Source organism: Eptatretus burgeri, chromosome 10 (assembly GCF_056783735.1).
Source record: "Eptatretus burgeri isolate ZD-2024b chromosome 10, Ebu_testis_v1, whole genome shotgun sequence".
NCBI lineage: Eukaryota > Metazoa > Chordata > Myxini > Myxiniformes > Myxinidae > Eptatretus > Eptatretus burgeri.
The window spans coordinates 55,483,378-55,509,998 of NC_140970.1; the positions used below are offsets into that span (position 1 = coordinate 55,483,378).

The 26,621-nt window shown below is 42.2% G+C and overlaps 1 protein-coding gene and 1 pseudogene across 5 annotated transcripts in view; both read right to left on the reverse strand.

The window, feature by feature from the left end:
• LOC147018613 (rap guanine nucleotide exchange factor 2-like) overlaps positions 1-26,621 on the reverse strand; it is a 213,699-nt gene that overhangs the window by 21,948 nt on the left and 165,130 nt on the right. For 4 of the 5 annotated variants that reach the window (XM_085898458.1, XM_085898457.1, XM_085898456.1 and 1 more), the window contains 3 exons: positions 21,123-21,233; positions 11,529-11,610; positions 6,436-7,013 (listed from right to left, as the gene is read on the reverse strand). In XM_085898458.1, the coding sequence (XP_085754584.1) occupies positions 6,436-7,013; positions 11,529-11,610; positions 21,123-21,233 (771 nt within the window). The remainder of the gene's footprint in view (positions 1-6,435; positions 7,014-11,528; positions 11,611-21,122; positions 21,234-26,621) is intronic. The other variant, XM_085898460.1, reaches the window with a different exon arrangement.
• LOC147018616 (uncharacterized) lies at positions 273-3,081 on the reverse strand (annotated as a pseudogene).

A 26,621-nucleotide genomic window follows, 5' to 3' on the forward strand; every position in this document is an offset into this window, starting at 1 on the left:
ATCCGGCATAAAACCTGTGCCAAATCAGTTTGCGGATCATAATGGATGATCCGCTGTGGCGACCCCTAACGGGAGCAGCCAAAAGACAAACAATAACATAGATGAATTATAAATTATATAGAAACAATTTTTCCAAATTAACTTTATTTTTCATTACTGGAGAGATAAAACTAAACGCCGTTTTAGTTGAAGGAGGTTCCATGTCAGGAATACCTGTAAATAACACGTACAAATCAAAATTCACTGGTTGTAAAAGTATTCAGCTCCTCAGGTCAGTACTTGGTGGAAGCACCTGTCACAGCAATGACTGTTCTGAGTCTTTTTGGGTACATCTCTACCAGCTTGCACAGTGAGATGGTGAAATCTTTATCTGTTAAGCCATAGGCCAGATATGGTCCACGTGCATCCTCCCCCCCCGCCCCCCACACAACCCTTCGAACCCATATTTTTCTGAAACCTTAGGATCCCCTGAGCATGAATTCTACTGGTAACAGTGAATAAACTGGGACTCACTATCCATTTTCCAACCATATCTGACGGTACCCTCAAAATGTCAACTTTTCCTCAGTTTCGCACCTAAAAAATCCCTTGACTGATAAGATCTCTGCAGTTGCCCAATAAGCATTAATATTAACAAATTATATATCAAATGAGAGATTATCACATGCAGATTTTCAAAATAGAATCATCTGTCAAATTTAATAGCGTTATGTTTGTCCCAGGAAGTGATGAAGAGGAGTACCTCGCCTTTCCTTTTGACAACTCAGATATCTGAAATAATAACGTATATTCATGCTCATTTTACGTGACACAAACAAATAAATATTTCTATGATATCACAAATTTTACTACCTTTCTATTGATACCAAAATTGTCCCACACCAACTAAAGATGTACCAGGTATTACGTCTTAAACATAAGTTCATCACTGTTGCAACACCCAACATGTAGTCACCAGTAAGATGTAAGACTGAGAAAATATTCCTTACTTCACTTGAAGAATATAAATTATAAGTTTATTTAAGAAAAACAATTGAAACTTATTCTGTCATGTCCACAAAATGTCATTGTGCATGGATTATGCATAATATTCATTATCGCTGTCGTCATCACTCTCCAATGCCTGCTCTCTATCATCAAATGCATCCATATCTGAATCCTCATCAGAGTCAGTGTCGTCAGGTGTGACTTCAGCAATGTCAGCCAGTTGTCGTGGGAGAACATCTCCTTCATACCACAGAGGATCAAGGTTACCATCCTTTTCCTTCCAACCATGTCCCTGACTGGCCTTCGGAATCTGTGGTTGTGGAATATGCACGGTCTTCCAAATCCGTACTTGGTGGTTTACTCTCAGAATGTGCTGGGTAAGAGCTCGCTTACAAGGTGGTAAGTTAGCCATATCCACATTCCCTGAAGGCACAAGACGACTTTGCCTGGCACAGAGCTCGTTTATACGAATGAGTCGCAGATCATCAACTTTTGACACCTTTGACGCTCTACCGTACATGGCACACGTGAAGGTGTCCAACTCATCAATGAGCTCATCAGGAATATCCCAAGCATCGCCCAGTTTCTCCAGAGTAGAGATATATTTTGGAAAGTGCAGAAGACTTTTCACAGGTTTAAGTTTGCCAATTCCTCAGAAGGCACTAGTGGTGTCACAGCCACTATAAGCATGGAGTGCCATGAGAGCTGTGCACTTTTCCTGGCCAAAGTCTGTCGCTAGTTCACTGACATTTACCATCCTCTGCTTGTTGTCTTTGCCTGTGTCAAACAGGACAGTTGTACCATGAACAGAGGCAGCATAGTGTAATAGGATGAAAAATACATCGGAGTCTGGACTTTTCACTCGGACAAATTGATAGTTTCTGAGTCTAGCATACTGAATATACAGTCTCATACGAGAGTCAGTTTCTTCCTGGGTTGATTTCAGCAGTGGTAGCTCCTCTGTAATTGTTGTTTGGCCATCATCAGATGTGAGCAAATATGCGATGCCCTCACATACGAAGATCACTCGCCTTCCATGAAACCTTGATGTATAGTTATCACCACTCCAGAGCCTAAGCAGAAGTTTGATGAGCTGTATCTTGTTCTCATCATTTGACAGGAACAATTTCCAACCAGGTGGTCTCTTCGTGGCTTCACCTGTAAGTAAAAGCTCTTCTCCACAGCCCCGACGTCGCCTCTCCATCGACTTCACTGAATCAGGCAAATATTGATCAGTGCTAAATACCACATCTGTTTTTCCAATGATGTCAAACACTTTGTAAGAGATGTGACTAAAATTACTTGGTATTTCTTTCAGGTAATAGAAGCAAGCATTGTCATCATACAGAGTCAATGTTTCATTGGTTGGTGGTACATCAGCATCAATACAATCCTTGATCGGGTTTTGAAATGCCTTTGCTTTGTCAGTCTTAGCAAGATATCCATCAGCTGTAGCGATGTCAACAGTTGTCAACAGTTCTATGTCTACTATGTCAACAGTTCTTTCATATCGACTTGTAAACCCTGGTTTTGTGACTTTACAAAGAGTTGAAAGGCAACATGACCCTGTTGCTTGTACTGTTTGACCTTATTCTTAGTTGTCTTCATCTTGGATACCTTGTTCATGTCACTCAGAGTTTTGAGGTTCAGTCTCTTCACAGGCTCAAAGAAATCTTTACTATTCTTCAGTCGAGCTTCAATAAATTCATCCCGTGCTTTTTCACCAACAGCTTCAGCCTTTAGAACATCGTCTGAAACAGCATCAGATGCAGCACTTCCTGATGAGAGTATCAACAATTGATCATTTGTCTCTATATTGAAAGGATTAAGAAAACTTCCGATGATATCTTTGGCCCTTTTCACCAACTTCTCTCCTTTTGTGACCTCTGTCAGACGTGTATCACAATGTTTTGTTCCCTCTCCACTGTCCAACATGTGAGTCATTCCAAGTGCAGCATCAACATAAAGAGACCTTGCATGTGTTGTCCTAACCCATCTCTGGTAGGCCTGGTAGTTGGTGAGTAGTCCAGATGTACCTGCTGCACTGGTTCCAGCACCACCATGTGACTTAGCGTGCCTCATGAAGGTCTCCATGGTTTTATCCACTGCACAACGATTGCCAGGGATAAAGGAGCATGCGACACTGATAGCTCCTCTCTTGATCAGTGATACTGCCCTGGGTGTGAGTTGTCTATATTAGCTATGAACACAGAGAAATATGTCAGATACCTTGCATAGTTCTGTCCACCGGAACTGAAGAAGAGAGACGTCATGCGAATGATGGATGCAGCATACAAAAGAAAGTTGTTTGTCTTTACGGCTCCAAGGTGTGTTAGAATTAAACAGACATGGTCCATGTATGACAACCACAGCTGGTCAGTCTTCCCCAAACGTCCATTTGCGACTACTTTTTTGAATTCTGCATACTGCTCTATGACTTGGACAATGGAATTGTCCATCAAGACAGCATTCAAAGTATCTTGGCTGTGGGAATCTACTAGGGCACGTAGCTTATCTGATGATTCATCAGAGAAAGACGAGAACAGATCATCAGTGCTTTTATCTTTGAGGTACTCCTCTATGAGCAATCTTTCAAGACATTCCAACATAATCTTGTGACAATGTAGGGCTCTGTCGTAGTGCCTCCCCAACATCACACCACCCAAAGATCCTCCACTGATTAGACCTGCTTCTAGGAGACCATCTGCTAACCCAGACCCAGACCCAGACCCAGCCATCTTTTTGGCAATCATCTTCATATAAGCGCATATGAGGTGGAATGTGCCAATTCGAATTATGTGGCTCTCATACTTGTCTGGTGAGTTCCACACTAATGGGTAGGCCTTCATGCAAACTCCCAAGTCAAATGTAGTAATGACATAAGGCTGTCCAACTTCTCTGGTGGCCTCTTCAGCAGCACGCAAGCATTCTTGTACAGTTTTGTACCCCCTTATGGGATGGTTAATGACTGGAATGTGGATATGGCTAACTTACCACCTTGTAAGCGAGCTCTTACCCAGCACATTCGGAGAGTAAACCACCAAGTACGGATTTGGAAGACCACGCATATTCCACAACCACCGGTTCCAAAGGCCAGTCAGGGACATGGTTGGGAGGAAAAGGATGGTAACCTTGATCCTCTGTGGTATGAAGGAGATGTCCTCCCACGACAACTGGCTGACATTGCTGAAGTCACACCTGACGACACTGACTGATGAGGATTCAGATATGGATGCATTTGATGATATAGAGCAGGCATTGGAGAGTGATGACGACAGCGATAATGAATATTATGCGTAATCCATGCACAATGACATTTTGTGGACATGACATAATAAGTTTCAATTGTTTTTTTGAAATAAACTTGTAATTTATATTCTTTATGTGAAGTAAGGAATATTTTCTCAGTCTTACATCTTACTGGTGACTACATGTTGGGTGTTGCAACAGTGATGAACTTATGTTTAAGACGTAATACCTGGTACGTCTTTAGTTGGTGTGGGACAATTTTGGTATCAATAGAAAGGTAGTAAAATTTGTGATATCATAGAAATATTTATTTATTTGTGAAGTCTGGTGTTGGCTTAGTGGTTAGGATGGTGGCTTGGGATCCAAGGGTCCTGGTTCAAGCCCCGTTGGCTGCTGAATTAACACCAGGGGGTTGACTCAGCCTGTCATCCTTCTGAGGTCGGCGAAATGAGTACCAGTGTACTGGTCCCGGTGTATGCCCCGGTTAGAATAGGTGTACCATATCCCTGTGTGTCGTAAGAGGCGACCAGGGTTGGCGTCAGGAAGGGCATCCGGCCATAAAACATTGCCTCAAGAAAAAGCCAAACCCCCGCACAGCATGGAAAAATGGCTGTAAAAACGGTCATTTTTATATTATAGAAATATTTATTTGTTTGTGTCACGTAAAATGAGCATGAATATACGTTATTATTTCAGATATCTGAGTTGTCAAAAGGAAAGGCGAGGTACTCCTCTTCATCACTTCTTGGGACAAACATAACGCTATTAAATTTGACAGATGGCTCTATTTTGAAAATCTGCATGTGATAATCTTTCATTTGATATATAATTTGTTAATATTGATGCTTATTGGGCAACTGCATGGATCTTATCAGTCAAGGGATTTTTAAAGTGTGAAACTGAGGAAAAGTTTACATTTTGAGGGTACTGTCAGATATGGTTGGAAAATGGATAGTGAGTCCCAGTTTATTCACTGTTACCAGTTGAATTCATGCTCAGGGGACCGGAAGGCTTCAGAAAAATATGGGGTCGAAGGGGGGGGGGATGCACGTGGCCCATATCTGGCCCATGGCCTAATGTTCTTCACGTGAGAATTTCTCTTGTTCTGTCAAGTTTGATGGGGATCGTCAATGGACTGCAATCTTCAAGTTCTCGCCGTAAATGTTCAATTGAGTTCAAGTCAGGACTTTGACTGGGCCACTCAAGGACATTTATTTTCTTCTTATTCAGCCACTCCAGTGTGGCTTCATCTTTGTGCTTCGGATCATTATCCTGATGAAATGTGAATCTCCTACGCAGTTTCAGATTCATGGCTGACTCAAGCAAGTTTTCATCAAGGATTCTCTTGTGCTTTTCACCGTCCATTGTCCCTTCTGTCCCGACGTGCTCGCCGGTCCCTGCTGATGAAAAGCCCCATTACATGATGCTGCCCTCCACCATGCTTGACAATCGGGATGGTTTTGATTGGGTGACGTGCAGTGTTCGGCTTGTGCTCGACACAAATGCTCCGGAAAATGTCCCACAGAACATGGCGTAAAATTATTCTCTGCAACAACAATGTTGGAGCTCAAACTGATCCACTGGACACTTGAGGCTTGTGTCATATGCTGTAAAATGTGTAATAAAGTAAAATAGGACTGCAAATGTACGTGGTATAACTTGAAGAACCCTTCAGTGTTGTCAGCTAATATGATGAAAAGCAATGTCACAATTTTTACAAGGGGTGGCAAGACATTATTGCCACCCTGTAGATCCTACGGTGTCTGTCACAACGAGTACATCGACTATTGAATTTTAGCACCATGGCCAGATTCTAAATTCCTACACCCACTATGGCTGGGAATACGATGGTAAAGCGTCCAGTGTATTCCTTGCCATGAGAATGCTTCAGCACCAAGGGACCTTGGACAGACCATGAGAGAGAGACAGAGAGAGACACAGAGAGAGACAGAGAGAGAGTATGACTCCTTTCCTAGAAACTGCTTCGGCAGAACAAATGCTCTGTATCACAGAATATAGTACATCAGAATGGATCGGATACACACACACACACACACACACACACACACACACACACACACACACACACACACACACACACACACACACACACATATATATATATATATATTTATATACACACATATATAGTACCTTGTAGAATAATGAAGATAGGAGGAATATGATGTCAAAATTTACCTGTGCAGAGTGTTGTCTTTTCACTTTCTAAATGATGCTCAGGAGAGACAAGAGGACAACATTCAGGCTCTTTTTTGCTGTCCTTTGAGGCAGAAGTTGGTTGTGCTGTTGATGCCTCAACAGATGGCAGACAATCCTTGCCATTTCGCCGTTTGATTGTTCCAGTATCTGCCTCATTTTCTTCTGTTGGAGAGGAGCCTGTAGATGATGTCCAGCTGCACTGAGAGTCAGAGTCTCCCATCCAGCTCTCAGTTCCACCATAATTGTTATCTGACTTGCAATGCCCGCTGGCCAATGCTGCAGCAATGCTGTCATGTGAGCCACTTGAACAGGAAGTCCAGGAGTCACGGCCACTGTCTGATGTAACAAGGGAGTGCCGACTGGGCAAACCCGATAGGTTACCCATTCGCCCCGAGTCATCCATACAAAATGAGCCAGGGCATGCCCGCTCTCTTGCCAAACGACGGCTGTAAAGACCTGCTAGTGTGGCCTCAAGTTCTTCAATTAGGTCCCGCTTTGGAAGGTTTTCATCATTCATGGATGGTCTCGACGTCCGAATTGCACTGCAAGACCCTGAGCTGTTATGGATTTTGGGAGGAGAGCAAAAGACAGTGATTTCAGATACAACTTGAAATATTTGAAACATTAACTTTAAGAGATGCTTTGAAGTAAGAGAAAAGGGGAGGTGAGGGAGAAATCAAGTGAAACAAGAAGGCTCATTCTGGTGGATTATAAATACATTTTCATCAATATTAGTTGTAAAAATAAACGTATGAAAGAGTCAAGTAATCATCAAAGAGGGTTGAGAAGAATTTTTGGGTTTTTTTTTTTTAAAGGAGGCCAATGTAGGTAGAAACAGGAGAAAATTGGGAAACTGGGCCACTGCTGTAATACCTTGATTGAACGTCTTTTTCAGTTGTTGTTTTTTTTAAACAAATTGGACTGAGTTCTAACGTTTTGATCTAAATGATTACATCTGCTCAAACAAAATTTTCATGAAATAAAAAGCACCATCTCAAACAGCATAGTTACTTTGTCATTTTCTCAGAGGTTTACGTGGAGGTTGATGAATGTATTGCCTTTGAAGGTCCCTGAATCGTTGTGAAATGCATGTTTTCAACCCATGTAAAATGAGGTTATATTGTTGCTGGGCCAGGTATCGATGGCGAGCACGACCGCTAGGGGGAGCAGTAGAGTCGGCTCCACCGAACACACCGGAATTTAGGTCGTGACCCTCGGATAAGTCTGGAAGGCACGGGTCCCTTACAGGACCATGAATCGCCAATAATTCGACCTTGTGGGGTAGGATCAATTGCCAAACTTCAATATACCTAATTACCCACGCAGCAAAGCTACCGGGGAATTCACACCCTCGACGGACCTCGAGCAGAACGAGCCGTTACTGTGCCCGAACCGTGTGTAACCCGAGCGAAGGTTACCGAAGTCTTTCAGTCAAAATGAACAATTTACTGCCTCGCTATTTCTCAACACACACCGTGCTAAGCCAATGAAAAAAACACAGAAACGAGCTGGGACATTTAAGAGATATTTATTTACAATAGGCAGGGAGACACAGAGCAGAGTTATCCGAATAAGCAATGCAAATAATGTACAACAAAAGGCACTTAACAATTCTACTTATCAGACGGACCCACACACAGACACACACACCCCCGAAAAAAATGATGGCCACGGCCTTTCTTGATACCCCCAGCTCGGAGAGAAGGTGAGCTGGAGGTAAGATCTCTGGCTTGGACCTTCCCGCTTCGTGCGGTTCCCGACGATCTGACCCGGCGGGACTCGAACCCGCAACACGATGCCGCTCCAAGCACCAGGTACGGAGGGTAGTGTCGGACGCTGGCACGCTCCTCCGGCTCGCAGGCAGGCGATTCACGGCGCGAAGACTCTCAGCCTCAACCAACGAACCCTCCGACTCTCTTACTGGCTCGCCCCCCCACACAATTATATATTTGTCTTCACAGGTGGGAGGGATCCCTCTTGTGTCCTTTCCCTCATTGGACAAGCGTGTCGGGCGATCTCCTGGCCGTCCGAGATTGGTCGGGGGGAGGTGCTCATGTCTCCGCCCCTCGACCAGGAAGTCGAGCAGCAACATGTTGCGTCAGCTCCCATTGGCCGAGAGGCGGCAGACGTGCTCGCACCCTCCGATTGGCTGAGAGGGGCGCTATGCTCATATTTGGAGTGAAATCCAAGACGCCAACATCCAAAGAAACCCCGCCTGGCACATTGGACTCCGCCCACGTATGTGCCGACATGCACGCGTCCAATGGCCGATGGTGAGGAAGCGAAGATGGGCGTGATGGTAGTTGCTGATTAAAATGTAAAAACCCGAACTATAACAAAAATAACCCATAGCGCACACATATAATTCCCATTAGATGCAGTACTTCCTTGCCATTTCGAAGGAAGGATGCACTTCCTTGCCATTTCTGTCCTTGCCATGACAGAAGGGGATGGATTCTAACTGTACACATACTTATCGACATAACTAACTTTGGGACCTGAATGTTGAGTGCGCATGGTTTCCAGATTCGTAACAATATTACTGAAACTCCAAAATTGAGGTGTGGAAAAAATAGCACCACCTTTGGTGGTAGCCGGTATTACAAATCATATTCCTTTATCTTATCATATTGTTGTGGAACCAGGGTTCAAGGTTACCACAAGGAGGCTCCTCGGACTCTCTCCCCGACATCCGGACCTGAGGCCGCCAGCCACGGAAAACTCCGTGGTCTGGTGGGTTGCAAGGCAACCATGGACGCCAATTGAAATCACCAAACCGAGCAGGGTCCTCACCCCTTAACTACTGTGGGGAACCATGCCCTCAATGTTCACCCGTATATTCGTGAGGTAGAATGTCCCGTCTATCTATTCGTTAAGGAAACGTCTATGTCAAACCAATTAAAGAAAGGACAATCGAGTAGGTTCGAAGTATGCTTTTTAACATGCAGCAAGCATTTATTCACAGTCAAAACAGGAAGTAATCAGGAGGCGTGTCGGGTGTTCCAAAAAGACCTGGACAACTTTGGTTGTTAATATATTTAGTTCCATAAATGATGCAATATCACCGATATCACCAAAAAAAGCTCAGTGTGTCATATGGTTCATCGAGATGAGATCCAACATGCAAGTTCAGCGTAATTTCCTCAGGTCCTGAGGTATGGACCAAGCACAAGTGCAGCAGACGTTGAACGAGTGTGTGAATCATTTCTGTATCATACAAACCAAAGGGTATCCTTGTATCATTTGAGGTTCTAAATATATTAACAACCAAAGTTTCCAGGTCTTATTGGCTACAACTCATTGGCTACAAACCCATTGGCTACAACTCACAACTGTCTCCAAGGACAATGTGTCAAACTCTGCCCACAGCTCTGGAGGAAACCGCACCCTGAACCACAGTCTTTGTTATCCGCCATTGCTGTTCTTGCCATCTTGCTTCCATCATTGTTCTTGCCATTGCTGTGGTTGTGTTTGAAAGGTGTGTCATGCCGTGTGAAAAGTGTGAGAAGGAATGAAAGACAGGGAGGAATTTGAAGGGATTGAATGAATTATTGTACATGGATTTTGTAATCGGTATGAGGTGCCAAAAGTAATTGCAAGACAGCCTAGTTAACAGATGTTTCGGAGCGAAATGGCGGGTGATGTAAACGGACTCTGGATAGATGGATTGATGGCTCTGGAAGACGGATAGTGATTGGAAGATGGATAGAGAGAAGGTGAAGAATGTGAGAATTACAATGCACAGGGATTCTATCTAAGTACAAAAATTAATGAAATAACTAATGCTGATGGATCCTACATGTTCATTGATGCTCTCCCCCGGGGTCCGGTTCCACAGCTGTCACAATGTGTGTTCTTCTTTTGGCTGCTCCCGTTAGGGGTCGCCACAGCGGGTCATCCGTTATGATCCGCATACTGATTTGGCACAGGTTTTACGCCGGATGCCCTTCCTGACGCAACCCTGGTCGCCTCTTACGACACAGGGATAAGGATTGGGTTTCGCCATGATTCCAGGCTGCCCTACACCCTCTCATAGCGTGGCACAGCACAGAGCGCCCGTCCTCAAGCGATCCTCCAACCCAAGCCTCCGAGGAGCCGGATTACAGGCGCACGCCACTACGCCCGGTTCCACAACTGTCACAATATGGAGTATGATATGTTGTCATGAATAAAATTTCTTTCAAAAATGACAAAAAATTTGAAGTGCATTTCCAAGAATGTGCCACAGCACATTGCCTGCCGAAGGTGGACTGAGAAGAGTGCCTGCTCGTATGTAAGAATAATTGTTAACACAATAAATTACTCAGATATAACGATAAGTACTGTGGACACTTATATCTCATTTAAAAAAAAAACGATTTAATCAATTCTTCATGGGTTTTTTTTCCTTTCTTGAAAATGACAGTCGTTTGAAGAAATATATTTGCAATCTTATTTTTCACTGTACTTTTCAACTCCTTCCAAACAGCAAGTGACTTGACATCACAATAGAGATAGCTTGTAACTTCTGAACATTGAAAAGTATATTATAACTATCAGAGGTGCAACATCGCAGTCATGGCATGATTATAGATAGCATCATGGACCTGCATGACAAGTGACAGAGCAGACACCAGTGCTGATTTAATTACATGTTTGGTGATTTCATTGCACTAGTAGAGTGATGAGATGTTTGTGAAACATGTACTTTACGGTTAACTTCCTTATTCATCATGCTAAGTGACTTGCAGCAGCAAATGAGATCGCCCCCAGTCTCATTGCATGTGTATGCCAAGCATGTGTTTGTGTACGGGGCTGGCAGGATAAATGACATCAGGACAATCCAATTGTTGACTTAGCAATGCAAGTTCAAAAAAGGAAAGCCACAAGTGGTGATTTGCGTATGGCAAAACAGAAAAGAGAGATTGATATGAAGTACACATAGGTATTCATATCAGGTCAAAATGTAAGAATTGACAGACAAGAAAAGGAACTATGACATATATGATAATAGGTGAGGACAGGAATAAACACTACATGAGTATATGGGATTCACATGGGATATACACATGGGATTCAAGAAAAGGTCTCACCCACTGTTTGTAGCACCAATGACTTCACTTTCTTTGTCCATTCCAACATCCTTGCTCATAGCACGAGTTAATGGCACACCACCTGGAAGCATGCCGCATTCAAAAATTATCAAATGATGACAGTGGATAATTGTATATAGTGATTTATTCATGTAGAGTTTGTACTTAATATGATTCTATAAACAATATATATATATATATATATATATATATATATATATATATATATATACATATATATATATATATATATATATATATATATATATATATATATATATATATATATATATATATATATATATATATATATATATATATATATATATATATATATATATATATATATATATATATATATATATATATATATATATATATATATATATATATATATATATATATATATATATATATATATATATATATATATATATATATATATATATATATATATATATATATATATATATATATATATATATATATATAAAGATATAGCGTGGCGCAGCACGCCTTCTCGCCACCAACCCCGGCCCACAAAAAAAAATATATATATATATATATATATATAAAGATATATATATATATATATATATATATATATATATATACATACATATATAGATACATATATACATATATATATATATATATATATATATATATATATATATATAAAGATATATATATATATATATATATATATATATATATATATATATATATATATATATATATATATATATATATATATGTATATATATAAAGATGATATATATATGTATATATATAAAGATATATATGTATATATAAAGATATATGTATATATATAAAGATATATAAAGATATATATATATATATATATAAAGATATATAAAGATATATATATATATATATAAAGATATATAAAGATATATATATATATATAAAGATATATAAAGATATATATATATATATATATATATATATATAAAGATATATAAAGATATATATATATATATATATAAAGATATATAAAGATATATATATATATATATATAAAGATATATAAAAATATATATATATATATATATATAAAGATATATAAAGATATATATATATATAAAGATATATATATATATATATATATATATATATATATATATATATATATATATATATATATATATATATATATATATATATATAATATTGTTGCGGATTCGCGCCCGCCGGCGTGCGAACGGCCACGTAACTCGCGTGGCGTGGAATCGCGGCACGTCGCCCACCGGACGGACAATCCCGTCGTGACCCTCTCGGACTAACGCCGGGAACTGGTCATGGGTGGGCCTTTCGGCCTCACCACGATCGTGCCAATCGGCCCCCGCGTGGGATAGGGTTGCTCGCCAAATTCGACCTACCTAAGTACCCACACGGAGGGTAGACCGGGCGATCGCACCTCGCCGCAGGTCGACTCCGGACACGGGCTACTTTAAGCGACCCGTTCCGTACTATCGGGATAACCGAGCGGTGTTATCGTCAACCTGGACGGTTCGATTAATTATTGGGCGTTTTAGCCCACGACCAACCCTTTACGTGAAGTAAGATGGAGATTCAATAATAGAAAAGACGAAGCGAAACGGGAAAAACAGTTCAACATAAAGCACATTTATTTCGCGATGGCACACGGATAGCACACATATACAATTATACACCAAAAGCAAATGTAAAAGAAGAAGAAACACACAATAATGCACAAAAAGCAAATGTAAAAGCAAAACACAATGCAGAGCTAACCGACTACCAAGCACACGGCAACACTTATACAGTTTTACTTCACAGACGGCGCCGACAACACATATACTCAAAGCAAAAGAAAAAGGGACCACCCTCAACGATGATGGGGGCAGAAGGGCCTGGGGCCGAGACCGTGTCGAGCCTACCCGTCTGGTGATGAGTCGCAAAATGGCGGTGGCGCCCCGACTCCGCGGGCCTCGCGGACAGTGTCTGGAATGGGGTGGGAACGGGGCCCCCTTCTCGCACTATCTCAGCGCGGGGGGAAACAGGAGGGGGTTGTTGATGCTCGGGGGAAGGAGGATATCTCCCTGGCTCGGGTCCCGCGACGAGCGTCTCCACCACGACCTCGGTCGCGTTACCGGCCTCTCCTCTCCGCAGCTCCCCGACTCTGACACGAGCACCCCCTCGACTGCCTTCGCCGCCGCCACCTCTCCAACTCTCCACAGCTCCGTCCAACTGCCTTCTCCGACTCCCCTCTTGACTGGCTCTTCCCAACTCAACTCCGAACTCTTCCCAACTCAACTCCTGGCTGACTCAACTGCCTTTTTGGCGAGCGAACGCGGCCCTTTATAGCCCCCCGAGGCTTCGCTCTTTCACCTTCGACCCTTTACCTCTGGCTGGCTCCCCATTGGACAGAGGAAAAGTGGGCGTGAATGCTTTTTGATCCATGAATCTGCATATAGCGATATTACTCCGACGCACCTGGAGGCGGGGCCAAATCGCCCCATGCTCACTGATAGGACGGAACAGAAGTGGGCGTGAGTCGTTTTTGATCCGTTTTCTTCGGAAAGGCTGTGGTGTTTCTGCACCCGCTGCTCGGTGCGCGCCCTGCACGAGTCCAGTATCGGTGCCCACAAGCGGCGCGGGAATGACGGTGATGCGATGGTTGCGAGGGCGAGTTGTGACGGTAAAGGTCGTGGCTGTTGTTGTGAAGCGGCGTTGCGGTTGGTGGTTGTTGTGTGATGGCTGTTGAGACGTGGTTGGTGGTGGTAGTAATGGTAGTAATGGCGGCTGGTCCAAAATAAAGATAGTAAAAGAAAAACGGCTATCTAGAGGGGTCGCAGCCCGAATGAATGACATTTATTCCCTCTAAACAATGGGTTTGGGCCTAACTACACATATACTTACAGAGATATCTCACCTAAGGGACCTGAATGGTGGTTTGCGAATTTCGTCAACCACAGCAATATATACATATATATATATATATATATATATATATATATATATATATATATATATATATATATATATATATAAAGATATATATATATATATATATATATATATATATATATAAAGATATATATATATATATATATATATATATATATATATATATATATAAAGATATATATATATATATATATAAAGATATATATATATATATATATATATATATATAAAGATATATATATATATATATAAAGATATATATATATATATATATATATATATATATATATATATATATATATAAAGATATATATAAAGATATATATATATATATATATATATATATATATATATATATATATATATATAAAGATATATATATATATATATATATAAAGATATATATATATATATATATATATATATATAAAGATATATATATATATATATATATATATATATATATATATATATATATATATATATATATATATATATATATATATATATATATATATATATATATATATATATATATATATATATATATATATAAAGATATATATATATATATATATATATATATATATATATATATATATAAAGATATATATATATATATATATATATATATATATATATATATATATATATAAAGATTATATATATATATATATATATAAAGATTATATATATATATATATATATATATATATATATATATATATATATATATATATATATATATAAAGATTATATATATATATATATATATATATATATATATATATATATATATATATATATATATATATAAAGATTATATATATATATATATATATATAAAGATTATATATATATATATATATATATATATATATATATATATATATATATATATATACACACATATATTTTATATGTGTCCCAGTCCATTTCTGTCCCTTCTTACATTGGTCTAGCATGGTCCGGGTCTGAGTATAAGCGGGGTTTCATCCCCGGTAATCGGTCTATCGTAGCTGGAACGTCCTGGGCAGGCCCCGCTCGACTGCAATGAGCCGGAAAGGTAGGTGGCAAAGCGGTAGTCGGTAGTGTGAATTTACCGCTGCCGGTAGAGTAAATCCGGTTCGACCAGGCGTTCCGAGGGCGTGGATCCCCGGTAGACGAGATTGCGTGGATACTTAGATACTTTGGCTCGAGACAAATAACCCTATGCCACGCGATCGAGATATTGGCGACCATGGTAGGTTCTGCGACCCGCGGCTCACGGAATTATCCGGAGCGACGGCCTACAATTCTGGGGAATCTGGTGGGAGACAGCATAACCGCTCCCACCTCGCGGTCGTTCTTGCCACCAACCCCCGGCTCGCAAATATATATATATATATATATATATATATATATATATATATATATATATATATATATATATATATATACATTTTGATTTTAAATTGAATTTTTTAAATCCCACTCTGAATTCAATTGAATAACTAGAACGGGCACTCAGTAGAGCGCATACCTTCACCAACGCTACATTTTGCCCCCCCCCCCCCCCCAGAAACCGTTGATTGTGAGGGTATTTAATCCCATACCACATCTGCCATATCATATGTGTTATGATGGCTTAAAAAACATTAAATTTCCTGTGTGATATCGTATATCACAAGATTGGGCATTGAATTCACAACATTTTGGCATTGGTTGCATGCAAATTGGATAAAAATCGACCGCACTATGGCAAAATGACGATTTTGACCTTTTCATGACCTCGACCTTGACCTTTGTACTCTTAATTTTGTAATTGGTGTTAGAGTGTGGGGAACAGAACAGTCAACATTTTGGTGTTGGTTTCATGCAAATCGGATAAGAATTGACCGTGTTATGACTAAAACCGCATATTTTGCAATGTCGTGACCCCCCCTGACCTTTGACTCCCAACCGCTCATAAGGGTTATTACGTCATTGTGTCATGTCACATATTGCAAGATGGGGCATTGAATTATGAACATTTTGGCATTAGTTGCATGCAAATAGATACAAATTGACCGCGCTATGGTAAAAAGACGATTTTGACCTTTTCATGACCTTGACCTTTGACCCGATCGCTCCCAAAATCTAATCCAATGGTCCTCGGATAATAACCAATCATCCCACCAAATTTGCTGCGATTCAGTTCAATACTTTTGGAGTTATGCGAATAACAAACAAACAAACAAACACACATATTCACAAATAAATAAATAAATACACAGCGATCAAAACATAACCTTCGCAACAAAGTTCGCTAAGGTAATAATAAACGTCATGGGTCAGTGTCAGGTGTCCGTTCAAAGCGGGGTTGCATCAAAGTGAGATGTCATGGTACGCGGTCATCTCTGCCAGCAGTTATAAAGTGGCAGTTCTAGTTATATCTCTTATTAATTACGTAACACACCAGTACACAAACACCACACAAAACAAGCTCTGGCAAAGGTATGCAATCTCTGCTTGCTTTATTTCTTGTGAGTATATTGTGTAGCTAACTTGGGAAGCGTTCAGTATGGGAAGGGAAAATGTGTTCTGTTTGTTGGAGCATCAACTCCGTTGCAGTTCTTTTCCTCTTTTTCTATCTCTGTTTTTCTTTCTCGGTCTCTCTTTCCATCTCCACAATGCATCCAACATACCTGAAACATGCTTTCCACACCAACACACCACCACAAATCAAACCACTCCACACATGAAATCCTGCATTCGCCATCAAAGGCTGAACAGACATGTTGGCCCAGACAGTGTGAGTGAGGCTGAACCGTGGCAATGGAAGGATGCTCGGCAGCACGGAAAAAGCCACATCAGCAACAAACCGGCGCTGAAGGGAAAAGAGGCATCAGCACGGGACCGAGCGCTCACCGCTATGCTGCTGGATCTCCATCCACCCAACATTGATAGGTTTCCAGGGGCCAATGGAATTCGCCAGATCGCGTGGCCGACCAATAGATGGGCGATCGGATCAGGGAACAAGCAGGCATGATGGAGAACACCTTTTCGGCTATAAAGGTCTCAGCTGGAGTTCAGAAAGCGCACCACATCAGGGAGCTGGGAAAATGAGTAAGCTTGAGCCTGGAGAGAGAGGTGGAGCCTGGAGGGAAAGCCAGCATGCACAAGGACATGACTGAGGCAGGAGGGCTGATCAAGCGAGAGCTCCTGCATGCAGTCACCTGACACACTGACCCATACAGACTTTCTTTCTTCTTACTTTTGCTATCTCTGCCTCATTCCCTTTAGCTGCAGAGCAATCAACAAAGCACCAACTGTCCTTTTCAGGGCTAACTGACTTTCACACCTTAAGCCCTCATCTTACACCCTCACATTCACCCTTTGCACCTCTCCAAGCATGCACATCACTCCCCCACCCTGGCACACGTGAACTGGGTGCTTCATGGGCGGGTGAGTTTGGGGTCAAAAATACGCACAATCACCTTCTCTATACATCTGTCCTCTGACTTCTCTCCCTTTTCCCCAGAATGAAAGTGGTGCCCAGGTATCTGTGATAAGTTGACTGATTAAGGGGCTGACATGCATAGATAAGGTTTTCTCTTTGTGACACTGCTTATACTGCACATACGTGCCTTTTGTTAAATTATAAACCCTTTCAAACTGTCCGTTTGTCTGCTTCCATTGGTCTCCACCGCTGGTAGTGTGCATCAGCATGAGACTGCTCACTGCTATGCTGCTGGATCTCCACATAATGTATTGCAACAGGGAGTTCTGCACCGCTGGTCCATTACAAGCACTCGTAGCCAACGTGTCCACATAAGGTAACGCTCGGCCGTTTCTTGATCTCAGTGGCACGTTGGAAGCACCGTTCCCCATCTGGGGTGCTTAATTTACCGGGAAGGTAAAGCTGGATTTTGACACTGGACCCGACTTAAATTAAACGTTTCAGATGGCATCTTTGGTTGTTTAGCAATCCATCACATCACGGAGTTATCCGCAGGAAGGTAGCTTCAGGACCGTCATCAGGGAAGTGATTGTGAGAGCCCTCTTGTAATAATTTGCCCCAATGCGGATTCGTAACAATATGAAATCCTTCCTTTTCTCCAACAACCTCATCTCAGATCACCAATTTGGTTTCAGACCAGGTCACTCCACTTGGACATGTTGCTTCTACTCACCCAACAATGGATGGAAGTCCTTAATATCAGAGATGAGATCAAGGCCATCTCTCTGGACATTTCTTATGCTTTTGAAACAGTCTGCCATCCTGCCTTCCTCTCCAAACTCTCTGCTTATGATATCCAAGACCAACTTCACACATGGCTAACTTAACTTCCTCAACTCTCATAGCCAAGGTGTGGCACTCAAAGGAATCCTTTCATCTCCCCTCCCTGTCAACCCATGGCAGTGTTCTAGGCCAGTCCTATTCCTGATGTTCATAAATCAACTCTCTGGAAGATCCCCATTATCTACTATGCTGATGACCCCACCCACTGCCATGACATCCCTCATCCTTCAGACAGGCAGGGTGCAGCCTCTTTCCTCTCTTCATATCTTTACAAAATCACAAGCTGGTCAAAAAACAACACAAACTGGGAATATGTCTTTCAATCCTGACACATCTTACACTCTCACTGTCTCTCTCCAAAAGGCATCTGGCAACCACTCCCCACCCCCCAATCTACTTTCTTAATAATCCTCTCGAGGAAGTTAAGTAATTCAAATCCAGGGTCTCACAAAACCTGGGTCGGATGGATAAGACAACAGAACCTGGACAGATGTGGTGCATGATGACAGACAAATGTGGAGGATAGGAAGAAAAAAATACCCCCGAGCGGGAGTGCCAGTCATCTCTGCCAGAGGTCGAAAGTAACTCTGTGCCAGACTGGAATAGGGGCAGTTCATAAAGTACGTACGCTCTACTTCCGGGTTTCAAAACCACCCACCCCCCTCTGTATGCAGCCAAGTGACCACCCACCCACCCCCCCCCTCTGTATGCAGGCTAGTGACCACCCACCCACCCCCCTCTGTATGCAGGCTCGTGACCACCCACCCACCCCCCCTCTGTATGCAGGCTAGTGACCACCCACCCCCTCATACATCGCTAATCGCTTGCAAAGCCAGCAGTTCCTTATGAACCGGTGTTTGTAAGCCATGACGATGCAGTCCCGAGCGGTGTAATTTACCGTTTTCTTTTAATATCACAGCACGTCATTTATGAAAATAAAAGTTCAAATTGACATTCAAGACAATGTTAATGTCATAAATGAAAGTAAGTGTGCATATAAACTTGTGTTCCATTGTTTGAGTTAAATCTAACAAAAGCTTCAAATGTAATATTTGTCTCGGAGAGTCCCGGTTCTTAATTTTTTAATACTTTTATTTTTGTATGTATGTACTTTATGAACGGTCCATACGGGGAATCAGAGCGAAGTTTGAAGGGCTATAAAATCGGAACGAGAGCAAATTTCAAAAAAATGGCTCGTGTTGTTCTAGATAATAGTCCGTAGTATCTGAATCACGAATAACATTTGATCTCTCTTGATAAATGAGGGAGGAGATACGATTTGAAATCGACGATTTTCGCAACTTTGACAGCCTCGTGACGTTGACCTCGACCTTGGACGACCTTGAAAGTTATATTGTTGTGCACGTCTCATCGACCTCTATCCATTCCACTATTCGTTATTTGTCTCCACTCGGTTTGATTGTGGACGGACGGACGGACAGACTTCGAGACTGGGGTTATGAGGTCATCGCTTCTGAGATGATAGAGATGACCTAAAAAACAGAACTTATGGACAAGATAAATAAATAACTAACTCCCTCATCATGCCAAAATACCAGACAAATATGAGGAACAAAGGGACAGGCTTGTGCCAAGGCACAAAGCTGGTGTGGCGTGCAGAGGTTTCAATGGTAAAGGGTGGCAGGTAGCGATGAGGAGTGCTGAAGAGCGATGAAGCCATGGCCCATCTCTCCCAAGCAGCCCTTGTTACTCTCTTCCATGAAGAAATCGAGAGGGATGTTAACTGTCCATTCACAATGCTCAACTGGCACGTGCAAGTGTGGTTACAGCCCTCGTAAACTCTGGTACCACTCTCATTCATACGGAGGCCCTTTCATTGTGCGCTCGCCGTCGAGGACAGTATCTCATTCTCCCACTCACTCAGGCTTTTTCTATGGTATCCTTTTACCAGCCAGCACATGGAGTCCTCTTTAAGAGGCCATGCAAAGTTCTCTTTAAGGGCTCATGGGACCTTCCATGACTGTGTATATGCAGCACTTTGTCTGGCTTTGTGCCAAAGTTCTCACCTGGCCTTGCCCAAACAGAAGGTTTTACACAACAATCTTACCCTATCTGCTTTATAATGGATGCTCACTGCCTCCTCAGTGTATGTTTTACAAGAAGACTGACTTATGACAAATAGCTAATACAGGACACGAACCTAATGAAGCGATGCGATCAGACTCCATATTATTCTTAAGCCAACATAGCTTTGGATCCCCACTCCCCCCCCCCCACCCCCACCCTCCCCACCATTTCCATGTAACAGTACTATAATTCATGAGAAACCCCATCAGACCGGGATAGCAGACAAATGTAGTCGTATTGAGAGTCATGAGTTGTACAGCTTACCAATCAATGGGCTGAAAGCTTACCCATGTTCTGAGTGCAGTCGGAGTTGTTATTGCGGTTGCTGTTTTCGCTACACGGTGAAATCATTGATTTTACAACAACTTGCTGTGATCCCTTCCGTTTGATCTGCCCAGCTGGGAGACATCCGTGGAACACAATTACCCTTTGCTGTTCTGTTGTGCAGTAGACCTAACCTGCTCAAAAACATGATTTTTATATCCGCAAGTATCTAAATTTAAAACAAATAGCTTACGTCTTCATCGGGCTTGTGGATTGAAACGCATTAACACATAATACATGATAATACACAAATGTAAGTCGATGCATTACTGTTATCATGATGGTTTAATAAAGAAAATAAATGCTGGAAGAAAAAAAAAATCAAATACATATTTAAACGATGAGAGAGAGGGAATGAGAGGGAGAGAGAAGAGGAGATAGAATGGGAGAGAGAAAGGGAGAGAGAGAGAGATAGAGAAAGGGTACTTTGTGTATCTGAATAGGAATATGAACATTCCATAAGAACTCGTATTCTGGTAGCAAAGTTTATCGTATACAGTACTTTTAATCATATGAGGAATGTGAAATTGAGACAATGCTGTGGATGAAACTTTGTAACAGATATAGATAGATGTGATTCAAACAAAAAACAAAGATCAGATTTGTTTATTTTATTTTTTTATTTTTTTAATGAACAGATGTTCCAAATGTCTTAAGGGTTGATGAATCAAAATTTCATCTTTCCAATCCTTTTGATATATATATATATATATATATATATATATATATATATATATATATATATATATATATATATATATATATATATATATATATATATATATATATATATATATGTACAGTGAAAGTGATGCCAATGATGTTTGACATGATGATAAAGATTCACCTGAATTGGAAGGTTGGGGCATTGTGCATGAAAACCATGACTTGTTCAGCAATTATTATTATCTGGGTCAACATATTGTTGCAAATATCTCGACAAACTGGTGTTGCCTTCCTCGTACTATTTTGCAGTTGATATGAAATCCTTCCTTTTCTTCAACAGCCTCACCTAAGATCACCAATTTGGATTCAGACCAGATCACTCCACCTCCGACCAGGACCAGGTCACAACATGCTGCTTCTACTCACCCAACAATAGATGGTAGCCCTCAATGTCAGACATGAGATCAGGGCCCTCTCTCTGGACAAATCTCATGCTTTTGATACACTCTGGCATCCCTCACTCTCCAAACTCTCTGCCGATGTCATGCAAGACCAACTCCATACATGGCTGACTGACTTCCTCTACTCTGATAGCCAAAGTGTGGTTCTCAACAGAACCCTTTCATCTCCTCTCCCTGTCAAGGCTGGAGTGCCCCAAGGCAGTGTTCTCGGCCGAGTCCTTTTCCCGATCTTCATTATTGATCTCTCTTACTTTCTGGAAATTCCTCTTTATCTATTTGCTAATGACTCCACCCTCTGCCATGACATCACTCATCCTTCAGACAGGAAGGCAGCAGCCTCTTCCCTCTCTTTCAGATCATGTCAAAATCACAAATTGGTCAAACACTTAGAATGTCTTTCAATCCAGACAAAAATATATATATATATATATATATATATATATATATATATATATATATATATATCTCTCTCTCTCTCTCTCTCTCTCTCTCTCTCTCTCTCTCTCTCTCTCTCTCTCTCTCTCTCTCTCTCTCTCTCTCTCTCTCTCTCTCTCTCTCTCTCTCTCTCTCTCTCTCTCTCTCTCTCTCTCTCTCTCTCTCTCTCTCTCTCTCAAAGGCCTATCCCAGTTCAGTCTCTTAAACCCCTGGGTCTCACTATCAGCGCCATGATCCTTCTTGGGCAATCCACATTTCAAAGTTGGCCTCCCAAGCCACTCACTGACTGGGCATCGTCTGTTGTACAAAGTCCTTCCTTGGCACACCTGAACTCCTGTCCACCGTTAAGGCCTTCAGCCACAGCTTGATGGAGTACTGCTCTCCCCTCTGGGCTGGCTCTCCTGCCTCACACCTTGCTCAGCTTGATGCCGTGAAAAACACGGTCTTCAAGATCATTGGAATCTTGCATGCTGAAGCTGAGTCTATGGGCCTATCGCTTTCCCATTGGAGACAGGTTGGGGCTCTCTCTGTCTTCAACCACCTCCTTTTTCATCTTGCACCCTCTGCTCTTTCCACAATTTGTCTCTCAGGTTTCTGCAGAGGACAAATGTTCCACCATCAACCCCATTTCTGGTGAAATTCCCAAAATCCAGAATCACTGCTCACCTCCACACATTTGTTCCTCTTTTTCCCCACCTGTAGAACCAACTTCCACATTCTCTTCAATCTCATTCTTCCTGCCAGGTCTTCAAGATGTTCACCACCATATCAGATCATCCTTAACCCAAAACCATGATATTGGGTACTATTGTTAACACCCACCACCCCCAACCTCACCTCGAGCCCTCCTCTTTCCAAATCTCCAGTTTTTCCCTCCTGAGAGTTTCCTTCTGAATCAATCTTGTCCACCCCATGCATCCTATCTTACTCCCCATTCCTCCTCACACCCATTGTTTTTCCAAGTCTCTGTCTCTCTGTGTCTGTGTCTGTGTCTGTGTCTGTGTCTGTGTCTGTGTCTGTGTCTGTGTCTGTGTCTGTGTCTGTGTCTGTGTCTGTGTCTGTGTCTGTGTCTGTGTCTGTGTCTGTGTCTCTCTCTCTCTCTCTCTCTCTCTCTCTCTCTCTCTCTCTCTCTCTCTCTCTCTCTCTCTCTCTCTCTCTCTCTCATTCCTTTTGTCCAATTACATCCTCATCCATTCATTGTACTCACTCTTCTATGAGCCTGGACTCCATACAAAAAAAAAATTATCAATGCCAGTGTGCATTAACTCCATCAGCTGGCAGATTGTTCTCCATCTTTGGATCATCCCCACTTTTGTTTGGCTCGGTATTTCCTCGCCAAGATAAAATTACTTCCCATGTTGATAAATCTGGTGTTCAACCATGGCTCTTCAATCCAGAGTTCCCCCAACTACCTATGTAGCATGGTGGTAGCAGTGGGATCTGAACCCACACCTTTGAAGAGACTGGAGCTCACACCCAGAGCCTCAGAAGGCAAAATCGATTTCGTATTGCCTTTTGGACACCTAACTCTTGGTCTATTGGTTGGTCAACATCTGTGATTCACCCATAATCGACTGAATCAACATTGCCCATCATTTAGGCAACAACGCCTTGCCCAGTGCACATGTTCAACATGGAAGTGAGTAAATTTGTAATAATCTCCTGAGAGTTTCCTTTGCTCAACCATTCAAATTGGTGGTGGCAGGTCAGGTCAGGTATGGGAGCATTCACTGGAGCAACGCGTCGATGCGTCTACTTTTCGCAGGTACTCCAGTGGCCTCTATCTGGCCATCACCCAGGCAGATGCCTGGCCCATCCCCATCTCCTTGAGCTGCTGATCAACCTGCTGCAAACATGAGGCATGTGGTTGGCCCATTGACCTCCTCCACTCACGAGACTCCCTCGCTGAGAGAATCTGGTGAACTGGATCAACGTCAGGAAAACGAGCCACATGTCCAGACAGCTGCAGCTGACACTCACGGAAGATGCAGGTAACAAATCTCATTTGAGTCTCTCTCAGCAACCGCTCATTGGACACAAAGTCCGACCAGTGATAGCCAAGGATTCTCCGAAGGGACCAGGTACCAAAGGAATTAAGTCTCCATCTCAGATCCCTGGTGAGCGTCCAAGTTTCACATCTGTAGAGCAAGACTGGAAGCACCAAGGACTTGAAGACTCGAACTTTTGTTCTCCTGCACAGGTACCGACAGCGCCACACCCCATGATCCAATGAATCCCTGACTCCCTGGCCTGCCTCAGACATCTATTTACCTCTGGCTCACAGCCAGCAGAGAAATGAATATCACTGCCAAGGAAAGTGAATATCTCCATGACCACAACGTCCTCACCACAAACGGGTACAGATGAGATAGCAGCATCCAAGATGTCAATGAAAGCCTGGATCTTCGTTTTGACCAAGAAAACCCATAATCACAGCGGCTCCGACTCCTCAATCAGCACCTCGATGGCCCCCAAAAAGATATCCAGTCTCCACAATGATGACTGCATCATCTGCGACATCAAAGTCAGAGATCTTGACATTCCCAAATGATGCACCGCAGCTTGATCTTTCTGACATCCTCCCTAGAATCCAGTCCATACAAGTGCTGAAAAGTGTGGGAGTCAGTACACACCCCTGACAAACTCCAGTAACAACTGGAAATAAGTCAGAGATGGTACCACCACATCTCACAGCACACTCAGTACCAGAGTAGAGTTCAGACAACAGATTGATCAGTTTTGGTGGCACCCCATGAAGACCAAGAATCCTCCAGAGGGAATCTCTATTCACCAAATCAAACGATTTGCATAGATCAACATAGGCTGCAATCAGCCCCTGCCGAAACTCTCATCTGCGTTCGGTGAGGACCCGAAGAGCAAGGATATGGTCATTCCTTGACCTCTGTGTAAAGCATGACTGCTCTGGATGCTGGTGCTTAAGCAGATGGTGGCGAACCCCATCAATAATTATCCGAGCAAAGACCTTGCCCAGTACTGAGAGCAGAGTCACCCCTCTGTAGTTGTTGCAGTCCTGGCGATCACCCTTCCCTTTCCAGAGAGGGACGACAAGGCCCCACTTCCACTCAGTTGGGATGATGCCCATGTTCCAAGCAGAGCATACAACTGCATGCAATGACATGAGTACAGCATTTCCACCAACCTTGAGAAGCTCAGCATGGATGCCACAAATCCAAGGAGCTTTACCCCATTTCAACCGTTCACTGCAGCCTGTGTTTCCACAAACAAAGGTGAATCACAGTTGATTGGAGGGACAGCAATAGGGATCGTAACATCCCTGACATCCAACTCGACAGCTGATGGATCAGCCTGGTAGAACCGCTGAAAGTAAACGGCCCAGCGGGTCTTCACTTCGGACTCCTCTGTCAACAGCCCACCACCCTCCAATCTAGCTGCAGTACACCGAGGGATGGGCTTGGAGGAACACAATGCGTGAATTCCCCTGGAGGCAATATGAGAATCACTTGACCACAGGTAATGTTCTATCCTCTCACGGATTCCTCGCACATAGACCTCCTTATCCACCCTCAGCACACATTCAGTTTTATGCCTTAACTCCCTGAACAGCTCAGCTCTGCCATTAAGCCTGGCCCTGCGACACTGGTCAATGGTATGCGACATTGGTCACTTCTTCTTCGGCCTCCGGTGAGTTACAAGACATCCACCAGCAACATCAAGGATGGTGGTCTTGAAGGCACTCCACAACTCTTGAGGATTCCTCAAAGTACCCAGACCCCTCAAATCTCCACTCAGCCTGTTCACAAACTCCTCAGCTATCCTCTCATCCTTGAGCTTGCCAACATTCAGCCTTGGCTGGGATTGTACCATTCTCCCAGATTTGAGCTGCAACTTCAGAGTTGCTACCACATGCCTGTGGTTGGT